We start from the raw sequence: 23,056 nt of genomic DNA, 5'->3' as shown, positions 1-23,056 counted from the left end.
TATCTTTTGCAGGAAAATATTATTTATTTAATTTGTTTTACATTTCCATCATCACAACATTAGAGTCTATAATAGTGATTTGTTCAAACATTGTTGTTTCTGGGCCTCCCGGGTGGCGCAGTGGTTAAGGGCGCTGTACTGCAGTCTATAATAGTGATTTGTTCAAACATTGTTGTTTCTGGGCCTCCCGGGTGGCGCAGTGGTTAAGGGCGCTGTACTGCAGTCTATAATAGTGATTTGTTCAAACATTGTTGTTTCTGGGCCTCCCGGGTGGCGCAGTGGTTAAGGGCGCTGTACTGCAGCGCCAGCTGTGCCACCAGAGACTCTGGGTCCCAGGCTCTGTCGTAACCGGCCGCGACCGGGAGGTCCGTGGGGCGATGCTCTAGCATCGTCCGGGTTAGGGAGAGGTTGAAAACCATTGCTGTTTCTTTTGCTGTAAATAATTGTTTACATTTCAGAAAATAAGGCAATGTTAATTTTGTTCTTAATTTGTTTCGGGTTTTTTTCATAAAAAAGAACAAAAATAACCGATAAGAATACCGTTAAAGTACCAGATGGATAAGCAGTATCGCTAAGAGTAGTAATACCGTTATAATCTTAACGACACCCATCCTTAATGATTATATACCAGGACAAATTCACTAGCAACAGCAAGCTAGTTAGCTATCTAAATTACCATAAATGTTTAATGCTTTTCGACCTGTTCCCAAATTAATATAGTTGGTTCAGAGTTCGTTTTGATATTTCAACCTGCGTGTCCTGATCGCGTCTGGTGTGGGTGGACAAAATCAACATGCGTGCAATGGCTCGAGCGTTCTGGTCAGCATGTTAGTGTCTAAACTTAATGTTTGAACCCTATCCAAAACCTTAACCATTCAGAATGAGTGCCTAAACTTAATGTTTGAACCCTATCCAAAACTTTAACCATTCAGAATGAGTGCCTAAACTTAATGTTTGAATCCTATCCAAAACATTAACCCTTACCTTAACCATTCAGAATGAGTGCCTAAACTTAATGTTTGAACCCTATACAAAACCTTAACCATTCAGAATGAGTGCCTAAACTTAATGTTTGAACCCTATCCAAAACCTTAACCCTTAACCATTCCAAATGAGTGCTTAAACTTAACCCTTAACTTCGAAAGTTGACGTTTGGAGAAATGGAATGATACAAAGCAGAAGGAGCAGGAAAAACACTTCGAAATTTGACGTTTGGAGAACGTGGCTGAACGTCTCATTCTGCAGTGAGACTATGAGAGCTTGTTGGGACACCTGGCATTGCTTTGGAAAAGCCACAGACACAATGCAAGATGAGTAGCTCATTAATAAGGTAAAACACTTTGGAGAGGGATTTAAAATGGCGGTCCAAATTAAATTGATGTTTGTTATGAAATAGCCTTAAGCTTTCTGAATTTCATTACCATCATTAGAAAGATTATTCAGTTAACCGTCATTTGGTGTTCCCCATCAATTAAAACAATGGCAGTATTGGTATGGACTTTAACAAAAACACAATCAAAGTTACTGTTTGCAAGAGAACACATTGTAAAGAATAATATATTTTCTTGAAGTACTGTATTACATCTCAAAACGTTTGTAATAAGTGACCTCTTTTTAACATTCTGTAAAATTCACAATAAAGCATCACTGGGTCAGAGTCTGGGGCCCTGACTCACTGTAGTATCTACTCCACAGAGACAATGTGTCACTAAATGTACTGCACTCACTGCACAGTCAGGGACACTGCAAAGGGTCACTCGATTCTTATTGCAGTGCCATTTCAGATCATACTGTATGTTATGCCCAGTGACACTGCACAAGGTGGCGGCACCCTCAATGACAACAACAAACCTTTTACACCAAGGTTGTAGTGCTTACTCTGCTTGCTTATGGCGATACAATGCACCAGACGATGGCATGCTATAGTTCTCTGACGTTCATGACAGCTGGTACTGTAGGTCCTCTTCTGAGACCAGTGTCTCAGCAGATGTTTTCCATGTATGTTTTTTATTACTACCACTGGGAATTCTGAGGCTCTGAGCTCACTTCTTATTGAGACTGAATGCGCCCATGCCGTGATCTCCGGGACAGAATCTGTGGCAGCCCAGGAGGATAAAGAATGCTTTGCGGAAGTCTGGGTTGAAGGCATATATGATGGGGTTGATGGAAGAGTTGGCCCACCCGAACCACACAAACACATCAAACATAGTGGGGCTGATACAGGTGAAGGAGGCGGCGGCACCGCGGGGCGACGGCTCACAGAACGGCACCATGCAGTTCAGGATGAAGAAGGGCAGCCAGCAGCACACGAACACGCCCACGATCAGAGTCAGCGTCTTCAGGACCTTTGTCTCCCGTTTGAACGTCATCTTGAACGAGCTCTCCGATTCGGAGATGCTGGATTCTCCGCCGCCTTCTCCCATGCTGTTGTGTCGGTTCTTGGCGCTCTCTGCGGCTCGTTCTAGGGTGGCGATGCATCTGATCTGACGGTGGGCGATGCGGTAGATCTGGGTGTAGGTGACCACCATGATGATCACTGGGATATAGAAGCTGATCAGAGAGGTAGAGATGGCGTAGGTCCGGTTCAGGCTGAAGTGACAGTTGTCCCAGTCCCGGGGCGCCTGATGTGTGTTGTTATCCCCAACAGGGTTAGAGGAGTCTGGGTGGGCCTGGAGGCTGTAGGGGGTGGTTGTGGAGGTAGTGATGAAGGTAGAGGTAAAGGTCTGAGCTTTGTGCCAGCTGAGCTGGACGGGGATGAAGGAGATGAGGACGGAGAGCGTCCAGGCCACGCTGATCATCACAAACGCCACTTTAGGAGTCATGTTCCTCTCATAGCGGAACGGGCTGGATATTGCCCAGTAACGGTCCACGCTGATCACACACAGGTTCAAGATGGATGCCGTGGAGCACATGATGTCGAACGCCACCCAAGTGTCGCAGAACGAGCCAAACGGCCAGAACCCTGCGACCTCCGTCACGGCCTTCCACGGCATCACCAGGACAGCGACCAGGAGGTCGGAGACGGCCAACGAGATCACAAAGAAGTTGGTGACTTTGGAACGCAGGTGACGGCACTTGGTGACGGCGGCACACACAAGGATGTTGCCGAGCAACGTGGAGAGGATGAGCAGCGAGAGGAAACAGCCAGTCAGGATGCGGGTTGAGGAGTCATCCAATAAGTCGCTGTCTGTGATGACCGTGGTGTCATTCGTAAGATCCATCGTCGGTGGGAGGGAGGTGGTGGGGTGGGACGATTTGTGTGTGTGGGGGGGGGGCAGAGAGGGGTCAATCAGCTCATAGTGTAGAGAAGAGCCTGGTCAGAAGGAAAGCCCTCTGGGTTTCTCCCTTTCATCCAAACAAACATATCTGATAACATCTTCTTGTTTGTTTGTGTCCCGTGATAATAAAAAACAACAAGGTAAAAGACATTCCAGACAGCCTCTCTCTGGGGTTGGCATTGTTCCAGACTCTGTATCAGTTCTGACATCCTTTGTCCTGGAGAGGTGGATGGTTGTACATATTCCCACAGGGATAGTAGAGGTTTTAGATCTCCTATTGCAGCCTCGGTACAGGGTGAGAGGAGTCCTTCTGTCTTCTGTATCCCATGTGATCTGTGGACAGACAGACAGGTAGATGGGTCACATGCTGACCGAGGTCTCTCTCCCTACCATCAGCACTGGTCTCAGGCTGACCGAGGGCTCTCTCCCTACCATCAACACTGGTCTCAGGCTGACCGAGGTCTCTCTCCCTACCATCAACACTGGTCTCAGGCTGACCGAGGTCTCTCTACCTACCATCAACACTGGTCTCAGGCTGACCGAGGTCTCTCTACCTACCATCAGCACTGGTCTCAGGCTGACCGAGGTCTCTCTACCTACCATCAACACTGGTCTCAGGCTGACCGAGGTCTCTCTCCCTACCATCAGCACTGGTCTCAGGCTGACCGAGGTCTCTCTCCCTACCATCAACACTGGTCTCAGGCTGACCGAGGTCTCTCTCCCTACCATCAACACTGGTCTCAGGCTGACCGAGGTCTCTCTACCTACCATCAACACTGGTCTCAGTCTGACCGAGGTCTCTCTCCCTACCATCAACACTGGTCTCAGGCTGACCGAGGTCTCTCTCCTTACCATCAACACTGGAGAGGCAAAAGAGGAGACAACGTAGCCTAGTCAGTGTCAAATCATGAACAGTGTGAGCATACACATAGTGGTTCTCAATATAGAACCAGATTGTCTATTTTTATTTAATAACAGTTAGTCTGTTTAATAGTTAATAGTATTTTAATAATAGTTAATAGTATTTTGAATAACAATCATGTTGTGTTACTTGTGTTACTCTGCCTCTTTTAAATACCTTTCCAGGGTTCCCTGATAGAGGTTAAATTGCTTCTCATGGCGTTTTCACATGCATATCCAGGGTGCCCTGATGCTTTAACACCATAGAATGTACAAGCAGGTGCTGTGGCATCAGATTTCTCTGACTAGCCAATGAAGTCATATTATCTTCTATTAAATTCTATTGTATTCTAGTCTATAGAATCATTTTCAATTTGATTAAATTCTATTCTAGTTTCCCAGTGTGTTTTTACATACCTAGGATGTTTTATGAAAATGAATGTGGGTTACAACTAGATCAATTATTTAACATCCAGCCAGCTCCAAATAAGCAGTTACTCACCAATCTACTCAGGACAAGGCAAACCTCGAGATTTCCAAGAGCAGCATGCTTCTCCAAAAGTACATTCCTTTGGGAAAATATATAATTAATCAATTTTAATGAGAACTTGTTTGTCCGGGATTGAGTTATGTTCACTCTCTGTAAAACTGGGGAAAATAACCTATGCTACAGCGCGATCAATGTCAACGGATGAAGAAAACAAAAAAAGGGTAATTGTAGGCGAACTCCGACCTAGGTCTTGACTTTAGACCATCAGATAAATAACGACTGTTGAAGGGGCATAATGATCATTTGATTTGACAGTTGATTAGGCCTAACCCCCGTGACCCGTTTGTGATGTTGCACCCGAGAATCACTTAGTTTGCGCAGCGCTGCCCTCAACGGAGTCCCGTCTATTCTCTCTCCCCGTCTCCGCAACACTAAAAGCACCAAGAGGTTTCTCACCAGTGCTGTGACGTCACAATGACCATTACAAGATGACGCCACATGAGACGATTGTCGTTTGGATTCTTTACATACAATAGAATCATTTTTATGTAATTCATTTCATTATTCTTTTGGCCAAATTTCATATACACAAATGTAAATTTACAAACAGAAAACCACATTTTCGTACCCTACAAAAATAAATTGAACTGTATTTTAAGACAGTTAAATGCTCTACTAACAAAAAAGCTGTTAGAATTGTAAGTATATGCATGTCCCTTAAGGTCCTTGTGTAATTGTAATGTGATATTGTACCCCCTAGCTCGATTGTCTATTGTTTGTAATCTATGTATGCTTGTGTTCCCTCATGTGATTTATGTATTGATTTGAAATTAATAAAAAAAAAAAATTTAAAAAAAAAAAGATTGTCGTTTGGTTAATCCCCCCTGCATGCGCATTTAGTTCTGTTATTGGAATCCGGTCCGGTCTGGAAAATGTGAGCAAATCCGGTAATCTCTACTCAATCTTCACCTGTTTTTATTTATATAAAAATGTGAATTAGGCACTCTTCCAGAATATTTTACAAACCTCATAGAGGAGTATCCTCCTACTTATGTTTCTTCTTCAATAAGTGTTACTGAATAATAAAGACGTATTCAACCTTTCAGAAAATGACTATTCAGTGTTATTTAGGGAGATAACTCAGATTATTTCCAGATGCACTTGGACAGATGCAGGTCACCGAGGTAACCTAATGGAGAGAGAGAAAAATACTGATGAAGGGATGTCTATAAATGCATCTATCTGAAAAGAATTTGACAATATCTGCCATAGTCCCAGTTGTGTCTGTCTGTCAGCTTTAACAGGCAGCTAGAACAGACTGCTAAAACTGGCACATACTGCTCTTTGATTAAAAGTATGTGGTACATTTTCACAACTCTTTGTACAACACTCAAAACAGATCATTAAAAAGGCAAAGTACATTTTCAAATTGGCTGAGAACAACACAAAAAATCACAGTCACCTTTTCACCAAACCTAATCAGTGTTTAATCTAGAAATACATATTTCACATTGAAATACATGTTCATATAAAGTAATTGCCTTTCACAATACAATCCTCAAATTACTTTTTATATGATCTTCTTTGCAAAAAAAAATTAGTAAAATTGCTCTTATTAATTGCTGATCACGTAAATGTTTGGTTAACCTATAGATTTGACATTTAAACTGGTTTGTCTACTACATGTGAGAACTGCATGAAGAAAATGTATGTCTGTAAAGTAGATGATGATGAACACTTGAATGTACTACTGTGATGACTGTTATGATTTTACTTTACAGTAAGTAAAAGAAAATCTGATATTGGCAAGATTTTTTGGTATTTTATTAGGATCCCCATTAGCTGTTGCAAAAGCAGCAGCTACTCTTCCTGGGGTCCACATGAAACATGACATAATACAGAACATTAATAGACAACAGTTCAAGGACAGAACTGCATCAATTATTTATTTTTTTACAAAAGGCACAAGTAGCCTACATATCAATACATACACACAAACTATCTAGGTCAAATAGGGGAGAGGCGTTGTGCTGTGAGGTGTTGCTTTATCTGTTTTTTGAAACCAGGTTTGCTGTTCACTTGAGCAATATGAGATGGAATGGAGTTCCATGCAATAATGGCTCTATATAATACTGTACGCTTTCTTAAATCTGTTCTGGATTTGGGGACTGTGAAAAGACCCCTGGTGGCATGTCTGGTGGGGAAAGTGTGTGTTTGTCAGAGCTGTATGTATGTTCACTATGTTTCTTATAAAAAGAAGTGATGCAGTCAGTCTCTCCTCAACTCTTAACCAAGAGAGACTGGCCTGCATAGTATTTATATCAGCCCTCTGATTCCAATGAAGAGCAAGACATGTTGCTCTGTTCTGGGCCAACTGCAGTTTAAGGATCCACCCCTTTTTTTCAATATTTGCCTAAAATGACATACCCAAATCTAAACATGCATTTAAAAAACAAAATTGTACCATCATCTTTGAAATGCAAGAGACAGGCCATAATGTATTATTCCAGCCCAGGTGCAATTTAGATGTTGGCCACTAGATGACAGCAGTGTATGTGCTAAGTTTTAGACTGATCCAATAAACCATTGCATTTGCACTGTTCAACATTTTGTATCAAGACTGCCCAAATGTGCCTAATTGGTTTATTAATAACTTTTCAAGTTAATAACTGTGCACTCTCCTCAAACAATAGCATGGTATTATTTCACTGTAATAGCTACTGTAAATTGGACAGTGCAGTTAGATTAACAAGAATTTAAGAATTCTGCCAATATCAGATATGTCTATGTCCTGGGAAATGTTTTTGTAACTTACAACGTCATGCTAATCACATTAGTTCAACCGTCCCGAGGGTGGGACACCGATTTGTAGAGATCCTTAAGAGAGAGAGGTATAGTACATCTGGAGACACGGCTGGTATCAGAACCCAAATCTCTAGCTGCCAGTATAAAGAATAAAGCTCGGATTGTTCTATGAAACACACCTGTTCACACACACATGCACGCAAACACGCAAACACGCAAACACACACACACACACACACACACACACACACACACACACACACACACACACACACACACACACACACACACACACACACACACATACACACATACACACATACACACACACACACACACACACACACCTGTTCACTGTAGCAGCTTTGAAGAAACAGATCAAAGTTTCTACCCTAATGACAGCACTTAAAAGAAAACAAAGACTCTCCACTTCTTTCCGACCAATGACCCGGCCAAGATAAAGCAAAGCAGTTCGACACATACAACAACACAGAGTTACACATGGAGTAAAACAAACATACAGTCAATAATATAGTAGAAAAATAAGTCTATATACGATGTGAGAAAATGAGGTGACATAAGGGAGGTAAAGGCAAAAGAAAGGCCATGGTGGCGAAGTAAATACAATATAGCAAGTAAAACACTGGAATGGTAGATTTGCAGTGGAAGAATGTGCAAAGTAGAGATATAAATAATGCAAAGGAGCAAAATAAATAAATAAATACAGTAGGGGAAGAGGTAGTTGTTTGGGCTAAATTATAGATGGGCTATGTACAGGTGCAGTAATCTGTGAGCTGCTCTGACAGCTGGTGCTTAAAGCTAGTGAGGGAGATAAGTGTTTCCAGTTACAGAGATTTTTGTAGTTCGTTCCAGTCATTGGCAGCAGAGAACTGGAAGGAGAGGCGGCCAATGGAAGAATTGGTTTTGGGGGTGACCAGAGAGATATACCTGCTGGAGCGCGTGCTACAGGTGGGTGCTGCTATGGTGACCAGCGAGCTGAGATAAGGGGGGCCTTTACCCAGCAGGGTCTTGTAGATGACCTGGAGCCAGTGGGTTTGGCGACGAGTATGAAGCGAGGGCCAGCCAACGAGAGCGTACAGGTCGCAGTGGTGGGTAGTATATGGGGCTTTGGTGACAAAACGGATGGCACTGTGATAGACTGCATTCAATTTATTGAGTAGGGTATTGGAGGCTATTTTGTAAATGACATCGCCGAAGTCGAGGATCGGTAGGATGGTCAGTTTTACGAGGTTATGTTTGGAAGCATGAGTGAAGGATGCTTTGTTGCGAAATAGGAAGCCAATTCTAGATTTAACTTTGGATTGGAGATGTTTGATGTGAGTTTGGAAGGAGTTTACAGTCTAACCAGACACCTAGGTATTTGTAGTTGTCCACATATTCTATGTCAGAAGCGTCCAGAGTAGTGATGCTGGACCGGTGGGAAGGTGCAGGCAGCGATCGGTTGAAGAGCATGCATTTAGTTTTACTTTTGAAAGTCGGCCCGAGAATTGAACCATGTGGCACCCCCATAGAGACTGCCAGGACAACAGGCCCTCCGATTTGACACACTGAATCAGACACACTCTATCAGAGAAGTAGTTGGTGAACCAGGCGAGGCAATCATTTGAGAAACCAAGGCTATCGAGTCTGCCGATGAGGATGTGGTGATTGACATGGTCGAAAGCCTTGGCCAGGTCAATGAATGAATATGTCTGCACAGTATTGTTTCTTATCGATGGCGGTTAAGATATCGTTTAGGACCTTGAGCGTGGCTGAGGTGTACCCATGACCAGCTCTGAAACCAGATTGCATAGCGGAGAAGGTGCGGTGGGATTCGAAATTGTCGGTAATCTGTTTGTTGACTTGGCTTTCAAAGACCTTAGAAAGGCAGGGTAGGATAGATATAGGTCTGTAGCAGTTTGGATCAAGAGTGTCCCCCCCTTTGAAGAGGGGGATGACCGCAGCTGCTTTCCAATCTTTGGGAATCTCAGAAAGAGAGGTTGAACAGGCTAGTAATAGGGGTTGCAACAATTTCGGCAGATCATTTTAGAAAGAAAGGGTCCAGATTCTCTAGCCCGGCTGATTTGTAGGGGTCCAGATTTTGCCGCTCTTTCAGAATATCAGATGACTGGATTTGGGAGAAGGAGAAATGGGGAAGGCTTGGGCGAGTTGTTGTGGGGGGTACAGTGCAGTTGACCGGGGTAGGGGTAGCCAGGTGAAAAGCATGGCCAGCCGTGGAAAAATGCTTACTGAAATTCTCATTTATAGTGCATTTATCGGTGGTGACAGAGTTTCCTATCCTCAGTGCAGTGGGCAGTTGGGTGGAGGTGCTCTTATTCTCCATTTTGAGTTTGTGTTGCAGGAAGCAAATTTCTGCTTGAAAAAGCTAGCCTTGGCTTTTCTAACTGTCTGTGTATATTGGTTTCTGACTTCCCTGAAAAGTTGCATATCACGGGGGCTGTTCGATGATAATGCAGAATGCCATAGGATGTTTTTGTGTTGGTTAAGGGCAGTCAGGTTTGGAGAGAACCAAGGGCTATATCGGTTTCTGGTTCTAAATTTCTTGAATAGGGCATGCTTATTTAAGATGGTGAGGAAGGCATTTTTTTTAAATAACCAGGCATCCTCTACTGACGGGATGAGGTCAATATCCTTCCAGGATACCTGGGCCAGGTCGATTAGAAAGGCCTGCTCGCTGAAGTGTTTCAGGGAGCGTTTGACAGTGATGAGTGGAGGTAGCTTCCCAACCTAGAATTAAGGGAGTTTAAAAGTTCATTCCAACTCACTAACACACTCACAGGTCACACAACATAACTGAATTAACTCTTGACCCCTCACCATTATCGATCCCCACTTAGCTGACAGCTCTAATTAACAGAAAACCTAGGAATGCACTCACTGCCTTATCTAAAACACCCCAGAGCTAAGTTTCGTCAGTTCAACCATAGGTTAACGACCCTATCTGCTTACTCTATCCACAACCCATTCCTCTCTGCCTAGTTGGAATGGTGTTCATTAACTTTAATTACTCCTTGTCCGTGTCACACAATCCCTTCTAATGAACTCATATTGTTAATCAGATAAAACAGAGTATAAGTTTACTTAGTTACAGTTCCATTTAAAATGAGAATATTGTTTAGTCATTTATTCATAATATTCCTAACAGTGGTCTTCCTAAGCCAGGATTCAGACACGGCTAGGACATCCGGGTTGGCAGAGAGTGCTAAAGCAGTGAATAAAACAAACTTAGGGAGGCGGCTTAACCAAGGCTAGTACGGTTACAGAAGTCATCAAAAGAGAGCGCCTGGGGAATAGGAGTGGAGCTAGGCACTGCAGGGCCCGGAATCACCTCTACATCACCAGAGGAACAGAGGAGGAGTAGGATAAGGGTACGGCTAAAAGTTATGAGAATTGGTCGTCTAGGACGTCTGGAACAGAGAGTAAAATGAGGTTTCTGGGGGCGATAAAATAGCTTCAAGGTATAATGTACAGACAAAGGTATGGTAGGATGTGAATACAGTGGAGGTAAACCTAGGCATTGAGTGATGATGAGAGAGATATTGTCTCTAGAAACATAATTGAAACCAGGTGATGTCATCGCATGTGTGGGTGGTGGAACTGAGAGGTTGGATAAGGTATAATGAGCAGGGCTAGAGGCTCTACGGCGAAATAAGCCAATAAACACTAACCAGAACAGCAATGGACAAGGCATATTGACATTAAGGAGAGGCATGCTTAGCCGAGTGATCATAAGGGTCCAGTGAGTAGTGAGGTTGGTTGGGGTCACAGCGATTCAGACAGCTAGCCGTGCCATGGGTAGCAAGCTGGCAGAGGATGGAGGTCTGTTTTTAGCCACCTCGTGCGTTTCCGTCGGTAGATTAGTGAGGTTCGTATGGTAGAGGGGACCAATCCAATTGGCAAAATAGATATAGTTATAGTGACCCAAGAAAATTGCCCGATAGACCTATTCAGATAGCAGCCGATAAGACAGCTAACGATTAGCGGGCCGGAGATGGGCGTTCAGGTAACGTTGCGACGGAGGGGCCAGTTTGATAACTCCCTCAGGCAGATAACGTCGGTAGTCCAGTCGTGAAGGCCCGGTGGGGCTCCGCACCGGGTCCGGATAGGTGATTGTAGCCCAGGAGAGGCTGATGGAACTCTTCCGCTGGCTAGCTCCGGAATAATTGATGTTTGCTCCAGGACCGACGTAAGCAATAGCCACTCGGATACCAGCTAGCTAGCTGCAAGATCCAGGTGTAATGTCCAGAGCTTGCGGTACAAATCCGGGGATATGGAGAGAAAATAGGTCCGGTATGCCCTTGTCTGAGTCGCATTGTACAAAACTGGCAAAGCTTTTTCGAGCTAAAGGATAGCTGATGACCACCAACCGTGGTTAGCTGAATACTAACGTTAGACAGTAAACTGGCTATCTTCTGGCTAGCTTCAGGCTAGCTTCTATTGAGGTATATGGGGTATGGATCGAATACCTCTACGTAGGGGGTGGTCTGGAGGTGGACTATTCCCCCTGTCCTTAATTGGGAAAGGCGTACTACTAGCGCCCGGCCTTGACAACATCCGGTGAAATTGCAGAGCGCGAAATTCAAAATACAAAATTTGTAATATTAAACATTCATGAAAATACAAGTGTTATACATCGGTTAAAAGCTTAACTTCTTGTTAATCCAGCTACTTTGTCAGATTTCAAAAAGGCTTTACGGCGAAAGCATACCATGCAATTATCTGAGGACAGCGCCCACGTACAAAAGCATTAAAAACATTTTCCTACCAAGCAGAGGCATCACGAAAGTCAGAAATAGCGATAAATTAAATCACTTACCTTTAAAGATCTTCTTTAGTTTGCAATCCAAAGGGTCCCAGCTACATCACAATTGGTCGTTTTGTTCGAAAAAATCCTTCTTTATGTCCCAAAAAGTCAGTTTAGTTGACACGCTTCGTTCAATAATCCACCAGTTTCCCTCGTTCAAAATGCATACAAAATGAATCCCAAACCTTACCAATAAACTTCATCCAAACAAGTCAAACAACGTTTCTAATCAATCCTTGGGTACCCTAATATGTAAATAAACAATAACATTTAAGATGGAGAATAGTATGTTCATTACCGGAGATAAATAACGAAGTGTGCGCTCTCATCCACTCTCGTGATAACACTACAGCCAAAATGGGAGCCACTTAGAAAAACTACATATTCTAGCATTTTTTTAAAAACAAGCCTGAAACTCTTTCTAGAGACTGTTGACATCTACTGGAAGACCTAGGAATTGCAATGTGGGAGGTATTCCATTGATTTCCCCATAGAAAGGCATTTTAAATGGTGTCACCTCCAAAATAAAAATTCTGGATGGATTCTCCTCGGGTTTTCGCCTGGTATCAGTTCTATTATACTCACAGACATTATTTTAACGGTTTCGGTAACTTTAGAGTGTTTTCTATCCAATACTACATATCCTAGCTTCTGGGCCTGAGTAAAAGGCAGTTTACTTTGGGCACCTCATTCATCCAAACTTCTGAATAGCCGAAGAAGTTTTAAGTTGGAAAAATTTGTTATTTTTTAAATACCTGAAACAGTTTTTTTTCATGCAATCTTGAGCCATAATCATTATACTTAATTCTAATAAAATAACATGTACAGTACCAGTCAAAAGTTGACACTTCTACTCCTTCAAGGGTTTGTCTTTATTTTTTACGATTCTACATCGTAGAATAATAGTGAAGACATAAAACTATTAAATAACACATATGGAATCATGTAGTAACCCCCCTAAATTTTACAAATCAAAATATATTTGAGATTTTAGATTCTTCAAAGTTACCACCTGGATGACAGCATTGCACACTCTTGTCATTCTCCCAACCAGCTTGATAGAGATTACAATTCCAACAGTATTGAAGGAGTACCCACATATGCTGAGCACTTATTGGCTGCTTTTCCTTCACTTTACAGTCCAACTCATCCCAAACCATTTCAATTGGGTTGAGGTCGGGTGATTGTGGAGACCAGGTCATCTGATACAGCACTCCATCACTCTCCTTCTTGGTCAAATAGCCCTTACACAGCCTGGAGATGTTTTTGGTCCTGTTGAAAAACAAACGATAGTCCCACTAAGCGCAAACCAGTTGGGATGGTATATCGCTGCAGAATGCTGTGGTAGCCATGCTGGTTAAATGTGCCTTAAATTCTAAATAAATCACTACAAGTGTCACCAGCAAAGCACCCCACACCATCACACCCCCTCCTCCATGCTTCACGGTGGGAACCACACATGCGGAGATCATCCGTTCACCTACTCTGCATCTCACAAAGACATGGCGGTTGGAACCCAAAATCTCAAATTTGGACTCATCAAACCAAAGGCCAGATTTCCACCAGTCTTCTGGGGCGGCAGGGTAGCCTAGTGGTTAGAGTGTTGGACTAGTAACCGAAAGGTTGCAAGTTCAAATCCCTGAGCTGACAAGTTACTAATCTGTCGTTCTGTCCCTGAACAGGCAGTTAACCCACTGTTTGACCCATTGCTCATGTTTCTTGGCCCAAGCAATTATTATTGGTGTCCTTTAGTAGTGGTTTGCAACAATTCGACCATGAAGGCCTGATTCACGCAGTCTCCTCTGAACAGTTGATGTTGAGATGTGTCTGTTACTTCAACTCTATGAAGTAGTTATTTGTGTTGCAATCTAAGCTGCAGTTAACTGTAATGAACTCATCCTTTGCAGCAGAGGTCACTCTGGGTCTTCCTTTCCTGTGGTGGTCCTCATGAGAGACAGTTTCATAATAGCTCTTGGTTTTTGCAACTGCACTTGAAGAAACCCTTAAAGTTCTTGAAATGTTCCGGATTGACTGACCTTCATGTCTTAAAGTAATGGACTGTCATTTCTCTTTACTTATTTGAGCTGTTCTTGCTATAATATGGACTTGGTCTTTAACCAAATAGGGCTATCTTCTGTATACCACCCATACCTTGTCACAACAAAACTGATTGGCTCAAATGCATTAAGAAGGAAGGAAATTCCACAAATTAACTTTTAACAAGACACACCTGTTAATTGAAATACAATCCAGGTGACAACCTCGTGAAGCTGGTTGAGAGCATGCCAAGAGTGTGCAAAGCTGTCAACAAGGCAAAGGGTGGCTTTGAAGAATCTCTAATATAACACTGATTTGTTTAACAACTTTTTTTGGTTACTACATGTGTTATTTCATAGTTTTGATGTCTTCACTATTATTCTACAATGTAGAAAATAGTAAAAATAAAGAAAAACCCTTGAATGAGTAGGTTTGTCCAAACATTTGACTGGTACTGTATATTAATCTGCATATCTAAGCATACCTCATGAGCTGTTTGTATCCTCCTGACAGGTGGTTATTTTTTTTACGAAATTAAAAATGCTTCTCTGCATCTCTGATAAAATCTGGGTAAAAAAACATAAAGGAATGTGGGTCTTATTCAGTACATTTAGTTATTGCTTGCTTTTGTATAGTCTATCAACCTTGCCAACAGGCATGCCAGCTAAGATAGTTAGACAAGCTAGATAATAACTTGTTTGTTAGCCTGAAATGGCTTCTTTGTATCTAGTTATGAGGTTGGGAGATCAGAAACCTATCTGGGCTAGCTAAAACCAACCTTATAAAATGACTATAGGTGGCTAGTAGTATTATACAGAAACAACAAATATATATTTTTTAAGCAGGACAAATCTGTAGGGGCACGTGCCCCTGTGCCACATATGGGGATTATGCCTCTGCCTCTTCTCACCCATTTCCTTTTATGTCCCATGTCATCATGCAACTATACTGAGCTCCCTTGTGTAGATTGATCTTAAAATGTGTTATTTCTTCTTGTATTCAATGGAATCTCTCTGCTTGGCTCCTGATTTCACACGGAGCCGCACATCAATCACACAGATTAGGAGAGGGTAGGGATTAATTCAGACTGGGGAATTTTCACAGCTAGAAGAGCCAGTTCAGGTGCTTTGTTGTGTTGAATGCAATGATCAGGCTGGTTCTACCAGGCTAGTGAATGTGCAACACAGTCTCTGTATTGCATTGTAAAATACAAAGACAGTAAATTACATTCATTCATGCTATTCCCTCAATCGACTGGTAATTGACAACTTCACAACCCTGTCTTGCACATTCTAGAAAGAAACAAGAGGCATCGACTGCAGTTCATTGTTCAGATATGCAGTAAAATAAAACTGAGATTATCATAAAGTATGTGGGTTTCCATTACTGGAAAATGTTCAACAGAATGGTACTAAGTAAAAGTGTGACAACAACCACAGACTCCGAACTCACTCAGGCACCAACTCACTCAGGCACCAACACACACAGCAAACAAATCAAGCTTCTGCAAAGGATACCAGAAAAGACACCACTCTAAAAAGGAAATCATGATTAGTAACTGAAAACACCTGTGTTGTTATACTCTCTAGGGCAGTCTCTGCTGTCCTCTGGTGACAGGGGGAACCATGACAACGAGTTGAAGACTAACAGATTATATCATAAATGTGAACAAGTATAAAAAGTCACATACTATTTATTTAGTATTTACATATTTCCTAATCTGGTTCTCTTCTCTGCTCCTGGGTTCTCCCTCACCACATCACAGTTAAGCGTGTTGGATGTTTATGTCTTCATATCCTATATATTGTCCAATCGTGGGATTTGTGTGATGCTCTATACTTGGCATCTATGTGTTCCGGCCCTACTCTCCTTAAGTGGATTTTGGGCATTTCTTTCGCCTGCTTAGTATGTCCGTTTAGTACATAATGTGGTCTGGGGCCTCATTTATAAACGTTGCATAGGCACAAAAGAAGGCGTACACCACTTTCTAAGCCAACTTTGGAATTTAGATTTATAAAAAAATAACTTGACGGGAGAATGTGCGGTCCTCCAGCGACACTTTGACCCATACGTACACACATGACCTGGCGAAATGAGAAACTGCGACTCCGATGGAAGAAGGATGAATTTCGAGAAACGCTTTGAAATGGATAACATTGTGTAAAATAAATAGAAATATTACCTCTCACGTATTATATATGAAGAGTGCACACAAAAAGAACACAATGTAGGTTAATAAATACAAACGGAGATCTGTTTTTGCAAAATAATATGTTGTACAGTTTAATCGGGAATCATATTTAATTGGATCTGTAATTATTGAACAATACTTGCATGTTATGAAATGTATTCTCATAAATAATAAGGTGAACAGTAAGACAAATGACGTTTAAACTGATGCAGTTTTCGATGCCTCCGTCGGGCAGATACGAGCGCACAGTTTCATGTATTGTCATCACATGTTCGTTGCGCAGAACTGTCAATGTGATAATGGCCTAGTGGCTTATGAGCCGGTTCCGATTACTAATAGTTCTCTTGGATCTCTGTGCTGTAGTGGGCCCAGCATTACAGAGAAACATCCGCAGAAACCAAGCCGTGCCAGTCCCACGTCAACTCCTTGGCAACCTCGCGAATAGCGTCGATGGTGTCTCTTTGCGTTTGCAGGACTGCATCTGCGAGGACATGGCCGCTGGAGGGTTGTGATGCATGAGGTGCAGTGGAGACGCCGGGGCTGGGCGCCCACAGCGCCTGCGCAACTGCAGCACCACCGACCCCGCTGGAAATCGCAGCGACTAAAAACAATAGAACATGTCAATTGTTTGTGTAAATGCTTAAACAACTTGAATGCATTTGGTTTACTCTTTTCAAACGAGGGAATACTAATTGCATACCTGGAATATCTGGTGCGTATTGCATGTCCCACGTCACTACACACAGGAGGGAATCCCTTAACGACAAGTCGCTCATCAAGGGCGTTGAACTACGGTGTCCCCTTTTCCTCCGCCCGTGGCACAAACACTGTCTTTGTAAGGCTATGCGCCTTTTAGCCTGCACTTATGTCGGGCCAGGTCGTTCTTATTTCTGAGGGTCCGACCTTCTGAGACAGCAGCATTCACAGCGTCCGCCCCATGCTGCCACTCGCCTTTTAGGCATTTGTAATGCCCACACTGTGTCCACCAAACAAATGTTTTCTTGCTCCAACAAATTCCATCTCACACTGGGTGAAATTTCTTTAGCCTTTCTGGCGGGATATGCAGTCAGTATGGATAAATATTAACTGAGAGCGTTTCACTGACTATTTATTTGCGTTAAAAGGGTGCGACAAGACGTTCGCTCACGTGCACCAAATTTCGAGTTGATTGTGATTTATAAAGAGAAACCGGCGTGAGACGTGTTGTGTGTTATAAATCAGAATATTTTTGTACATACGGGAATCCTCCGTACTGTTTTATTAGGTCCCTGGTCCTACTCTCCATTTGAGGATTTTGAAACAGATTTGATGTCAGTCATAGGATTTTGAAGCAGAAAACCAGGTCTGTGTTCTCCAGCATGACTAGAAAGTAGAGGTGTGTCCCAAATGACACCCTATACCCTATGTAATGCCTCTATACCCCATGTACACACGCCCCTGTACCCTACGTACACGGCCCTGTACCCTACGTACACGCCCTATACCCTACGGAAACACCCCAATACCCTAGGTACACGCCCTATACCCTACGGAAACACCCCTATCCCCTACGTACATGCCCCTATACCCTATGCATACACCCCTATAGCCTTTATATACACCCCTATACCCTACGTACATGCCTCTATACCCTATGTACATACCCCTATACCCAGAGGCTGTTGGTCTCATCTATCGAGGGGATCTGTCTGGGCATGGTCTACTGGGTTGCGGTAGCACAGGACAGAGACTGTGTATGTGTGTGACATGTCAGACTGTGTCAGTCAGCTGTGACTGTGCTAGCTGAGCTGAATCACATGGTCCATTGCCCCTGGCATCCTTCTGATGACACACACACACACACTAAAATGTGGTCTTCAATTGTATTTGAAAGATAACTGACAATGGAGATGAGCTTGTACAGTAAGACATACAGAGAGAGCCTAGTTGGGGACTTACTGTGCTGAACCAACTACAAAAATGGGACATTTCTACATCTAGTGGATGTTGGTAATACTGCAGGACACCAAATGTAGACAGAAATGTACGTTCTCACGTCTTGTCGAATAAGGCAAATCATTTTCAAACAAAACATAATTTCACTATATATTCCAGTTCTATCAGTTAGTCAGTGTACCATACAGTGGGAATGAGAATGTGTGTGTGTGTGTGCCAGTAGACTGCTAAGTAAGGAAATGAGAATCAACCCACTCATATAATATCCCTCAACTTCTTATCACTAAACACACACATCATTTCACACAGCATTGGACTCAGAATCAGAGGATAAGCGCAACTAGAAATGGGCTTGATTGAAATAGAGCTCGGCATTTAGCACAGTTCCAGAGTTCAGGAAGAGCGAGAGAGAGAGTTAATGAGAGGTCAGAGTTCAGGAAGAGCGAGAGAGAGAGTTAATGAAAGGTCTACAGTTTGTGGATGGACACAGTCAAACTCAATGCATAGAGCTGAGTCTCTGTGCTGCGAGGAGATATGGAACACATGCCAACAATCAAGTCAATGTGAGAAGTGTTATTTGCAGAAAATGTGCAATTTTCTTGTGAATATAATTATGTGTTTAAAGTCAATTGGGCGATGAAAATATGAGTCCCAGGATAAAAGCACCACTTTCCCTTGCCACCCAGTTGACCCCACACACAGACTCAAACACACAACCTGACCCCAGATCTGTTTTTACTTTAACCAACTCCTCTAGTCAGACTGCAGTTAAGGCACATACAGATCTGGCAACAGGCTTCCAAAGACATTCATACTGCTTTAGCAATAACCTGGGTCGTATTCACTTGGCAACAAATGGAAGTAAACAGACTGAAACAGGGAGGGACTACCTGAACTTTTCCAATGAGAAAGGTTTGTTTTCTGTTGCAAAGCATTTCTCTACGGTTTGCATTTACGAACACAACCCAAGGCGGTTCAGTAAGACCCTGAGCATTTAGCTACACATTCTTCAGTTTAAGGACATTAAAGAGATTAGGGGTTAAATACCAGATGATTGGTCTAATGTGTTATGGTTCCTCGTGTAATGACATTGGCTCATTTCTTCTAAAACCGTCAGCCTGAGGGGGAGGGGCCGACTTCAAAGTTCCCAAACATTATTACAGTATAATATAATATTACAGTTTAATATATGTAGCTATTGGTTGACCTAACTGGTTTAATATATATAGCGATTAACTAACCTAACTGGTTAAATCTACCTCCCCCACTAAAACTTAAGCCTAATTTACACCTGGCCCTGACATGCGTCCTTTGTTCTGATCTCGTCCATATTTTGATGGTGCCCACATTTTCAGACTTCGTCTACACGTGGTATTAAAATGTTTTTCTTATCCGTCCACTGTGTCCGGACTCAGAATCAGAGGTGAACTAGCCCATACTACACACTTTACAGCTCCATGTACAAAGTTAAAGGTCGGATCAAACAATCAGATCGATACACGATTAAACAATAAACTTGCATATGAAATTCTGTCAAATTTAAGCAATGAATTCTTTGTATTTACCAGACGTAGAAGCATAATCATGACTAAAATACATACTGTAACTATAAGAAGAGAAGGTGACAACAAATCAAAAGACTAGATACTCAGCAAATAACAATATTTATATTCAACATCAGACCACAAACTACATAAACTATAACCAGTTTATAATAGCAATAAGGAACCTCAGGGATTTGTGATATATGGCCAATATACCACGGCTAAGGGCTGTGTCCAGGCACTCCACGTTGCATCGTGAATAAGAATAACCCTAAACCATGGTATATTGGCCATATGCCACACCCCTTTGACTCTTACTGCTTACTTATATTACATTTATTCAATAAATATGTTGTCCTATATGTATATCACAAATATGAAAGTCTAAAAAGAACCTTTCCCAAAGACAGGAACAGAGACATCAATAATACTGTTATAGAGATAATCTGGTATTTACGGAGTGATCAGACAAACGGGAGAACCAGATCAATATCCTTCGGGAACAATCCAACTAGCTTTGGCAAATACAGCACAGGTCAGGAGGTTAGGAGGTCAGGGCTATAGAATAAATGAACAATTACCCTGCAATGATGCTTGTACTATGGGTGTTCTGATGCGCTAGTCACTTCCGTAACAAACCAGGGAACACAAGGTACCATATAACAATGTACACTTCCACATCTCTTGAATATATCAAAGTAGGTCCAGCACACTATATTCAAAGCACCCCTGAGAGTTAGGGTACGATTTAATATCTTGTTGTAAGGTTCATCGCGCACACACACACACACACACACACACACACACACACACACACACACACACACACACACACACACACACACACACACACACACACACACACACACACACACACACACACACACACACACACACACACACACACACACACACACACACACACACACACACACACACCTCAAGACAGGTGGAGGAGTCCGTACCCTACAGGTGAGGTGTACACCCCCAGATGTGGTACTGTTGTTAACAGAGTGGTATGTCTGAAGGTGTACCCCTGTCCGCCGCACATCCCTGAGACCCCCCCACCCAGACCCTCCAGACTGACACAGAGGGGGAATGGCAGTGAGGAGAACCCCGGGGGATAGAACCCCGGCTTGGATCCAACACCTGCAGCGGCAATCTTGAGTTTCTCCACATCTGCCTCCTGCAGTCTCTTGGCTTTAGCCCGTCGGTTCTGGAACCAGATCTTGACCTGGGTCTCTGAGAGGGACAGGGAGGAGGAGAACTCAGCCCGCTCAGCGATGGACAGGTACTGTTTATGATGGAACTTCCTCTCCAGGGACAGGAGCTGGGAGGTGGTGAATGGGGTCCGGGGCTTCCTGTTGGTCTTGTGTTTCCTCAAGGAGAAATTGACCTGGTCTAGAGGGAGGGAGGGAGGGAGGGAAGAGGGAAAGAGGGAGAGAGGGAGGTAAAAGGGGAGGGAAAGAGGGAGAAAAGGAAGTAGGGAGGGAAAGAGGAAGGGAGAGATGAATGTCTCAGTAAAGACGTAATGAGTGTTTGTGGTATTTGTCAACACCCAATAGCCTAAACATGTCATTACTATACAAAAAGAGAACATTAATCAAAATACACTGAGTGTACAAACATTAAGGACACCTGCTCTTTCCATGACATAGACTGACGAGCTGAAAGCTATGATCACTTATTGATGTCACTTGTTAAATCCACTTCAAATCAGTGTAGATGAAGGGGAGGAGACAGGTTAAAGAAGGATTTTTAAGCCTGGAGACAATTGGGACATGGTTGGGTATGTGTGGTATTCAGAGGGTGAAAGGGCAAGACAAAATATTTAAGTGTCTTTGAACAGGGTCTGGTAGTAGGTGCCAGGTGCACTGGCTTGTGCCAATAACTGCAATGCTGCTAGTTTTTCATGCCCAACATTTTGGGTGCTCAAGAATGGTCCACCACCCAAATGACATCCAGCCAACACAAAAGCATTGCTGTCAACATTGGCCAGCATCCCTGTGGAACGCTTTCTATACCTTGTCGAGTCCATGGCCTGACGAATTGTGGCTGTTCTGAGGGGGGCAAATAAAGGGGGTGCAACTCAATATTAGGAATGTGTTCCTAATGTTTGGTATACTTAGTGTACATACACAAATACATGAATTAAGCCTTCTCCCCTGATGATATGCAGTGTATTGAATGATATTGATCTGTAGATGGAATGGTATAAAACTACTGCACACTAAGACTTTTCCAATTCTATTTAACAGTTATCTTATTTCCACATAGGCTACAACTTTAAAATACAGTAGAAAACATAAATAACGGATATTTCCCAATAGATCAGCATGGGACAAAAATATACCAGGCCGTAGGCTATTCAATAACTCTTCTACAGTATAAGGTTGAGCACTTACTGAGCGCTGGAGACAACCTGCACCGCGGTGATATCCATGACGCACAGTCCCTTGGTTCCGACGTCTCTGATTTAACTGGCGAAGAAGACGGGTCAAAATTGGGAATAAAGTATTCTGGACTAGACGGCTGTCTGGACACCGATATAGAGTAATTCCCCAGGGGAGAGATTATCGTACCGCTGCTGCGTCTCCCTCCTTCGCTGTGAGTCCTATCCAACATGATCGCTTCCACACTGAAAGGTAAAGGTGATAAAGGTGTTTTGCGCTCCTTAAACTGCCTCCGTGGAGGAGTGTCCTCATGGATTGAAAAGCCATCTTTCGAATCTACTGGAGAATCCATGCTTCAAGTAAACAACAACATGCGCATCTCAACTGTTGTCCGCGGAGTCAACAACAATTTCTCAAGCTCTGAAGTCTGTGTCTACTCTAAACTCATGAGAACGCTTGTTTAAAGTACTGAGACTTTCAACCAATTAAAACCCTGAAAAAAACTGTAGAGGCGGAAGGAGACTTGTGATTGGCCTGTGAGTTTGGGGGATTAGGGTGTGGTCCTGGGGGGTCTTGAGGCTAAAGAGACCCTCGAGACACACTCCACTCCGTGTAAACACTAGGCCGGGTAAAAACGAGGCTAATTTACCGTTTACTG

The 23,056-nt window shown here is 42.9% G+C and overlaps 2 protein-coding genes across 2 annotated transcripts; both read right to left on the bottom strand.

The window, feature by feature from the left end:
* Nucleotides 1-2,042: 2,042 nt before the first annotated feature.
* On the bottom strand, nt 2,043-3,221 carry LOC139366071 (D(1) dopamine receptor-like). Its single transcript, XM_071103158.1, has one exon. It carries the CDS (start codon nt 3,219-3,221, stop codon nt 2,043-2,045), a length of 1,179 nt encoding a protein of 392 aa, XP_070959259.1.
* Nucleotides 3,222-20,945: 17,724 nt separating this feature from the next.
* Nucleotides 20,946-22,750, bottom strand: LOC139366070 (homeobox protein MSH-D-like). The gene is made up of 2 exons (XM_071103157.1): nt 22,411-22,750; nt 20,946-21,406 (listed from the first exon to the last, which is right to left on the bottom strand). Exons 1-2 carry the CDS (start codon nt 22,748-22,750, stop codon nt 20,946-20,948), a joined length of 801 nt encoding a protein of 266 aa, XP_070959258.1.
* Nucleotides 22,751-23,056: the final 306 nt, after the last annotated feature.

This window comes from Oncorhynchus clarkii, chromosome 14 (assembly GCF_045791955.1).
Source record: "Oncorhynchus clarkii lewisi isolate Uvic-CL-2024 chromosome 14, UVic_Ocla_1.0, whole genome shotgun sequence".
In the NCBI taxonomy this organism is placed as follows: Eukaryota; Metazoa; Chordata; class Actinopteri; order Salmoniformes; family Salmonidae; genus Oncorhynchus; species Oncorhynchus clarkii.
Note: the sequence above shows the minus strand (reverse complement) of the source record. Positions and strands in the feature narration are given on the sequence as shown.

Bases quoted from the DNA above. Each gene is read 5' to 3' on its own strand.
- LOC139366070 (XM_071103157.1), bottom strand. From the start codon at position 22,750: ATGGATTCTCCAGTAGATTCGAAAGATGGCTTTTCAATCCATGAGGAC. The intron at 21,407-22,410 runs GTAAGTGCTCAA...CCCTCCCTCTAG, and splicing joins CAGGTTGTCTCCAGCGCTCA to ACCAGGTCAATTTCTCCTTG.
- LOC139366071 (XM_071103158.1), bottom strand. From the start codon at position 3,221: ATGGATCTTACGAATGACACCACGGTCATCACAGACAGCGACTTATTG.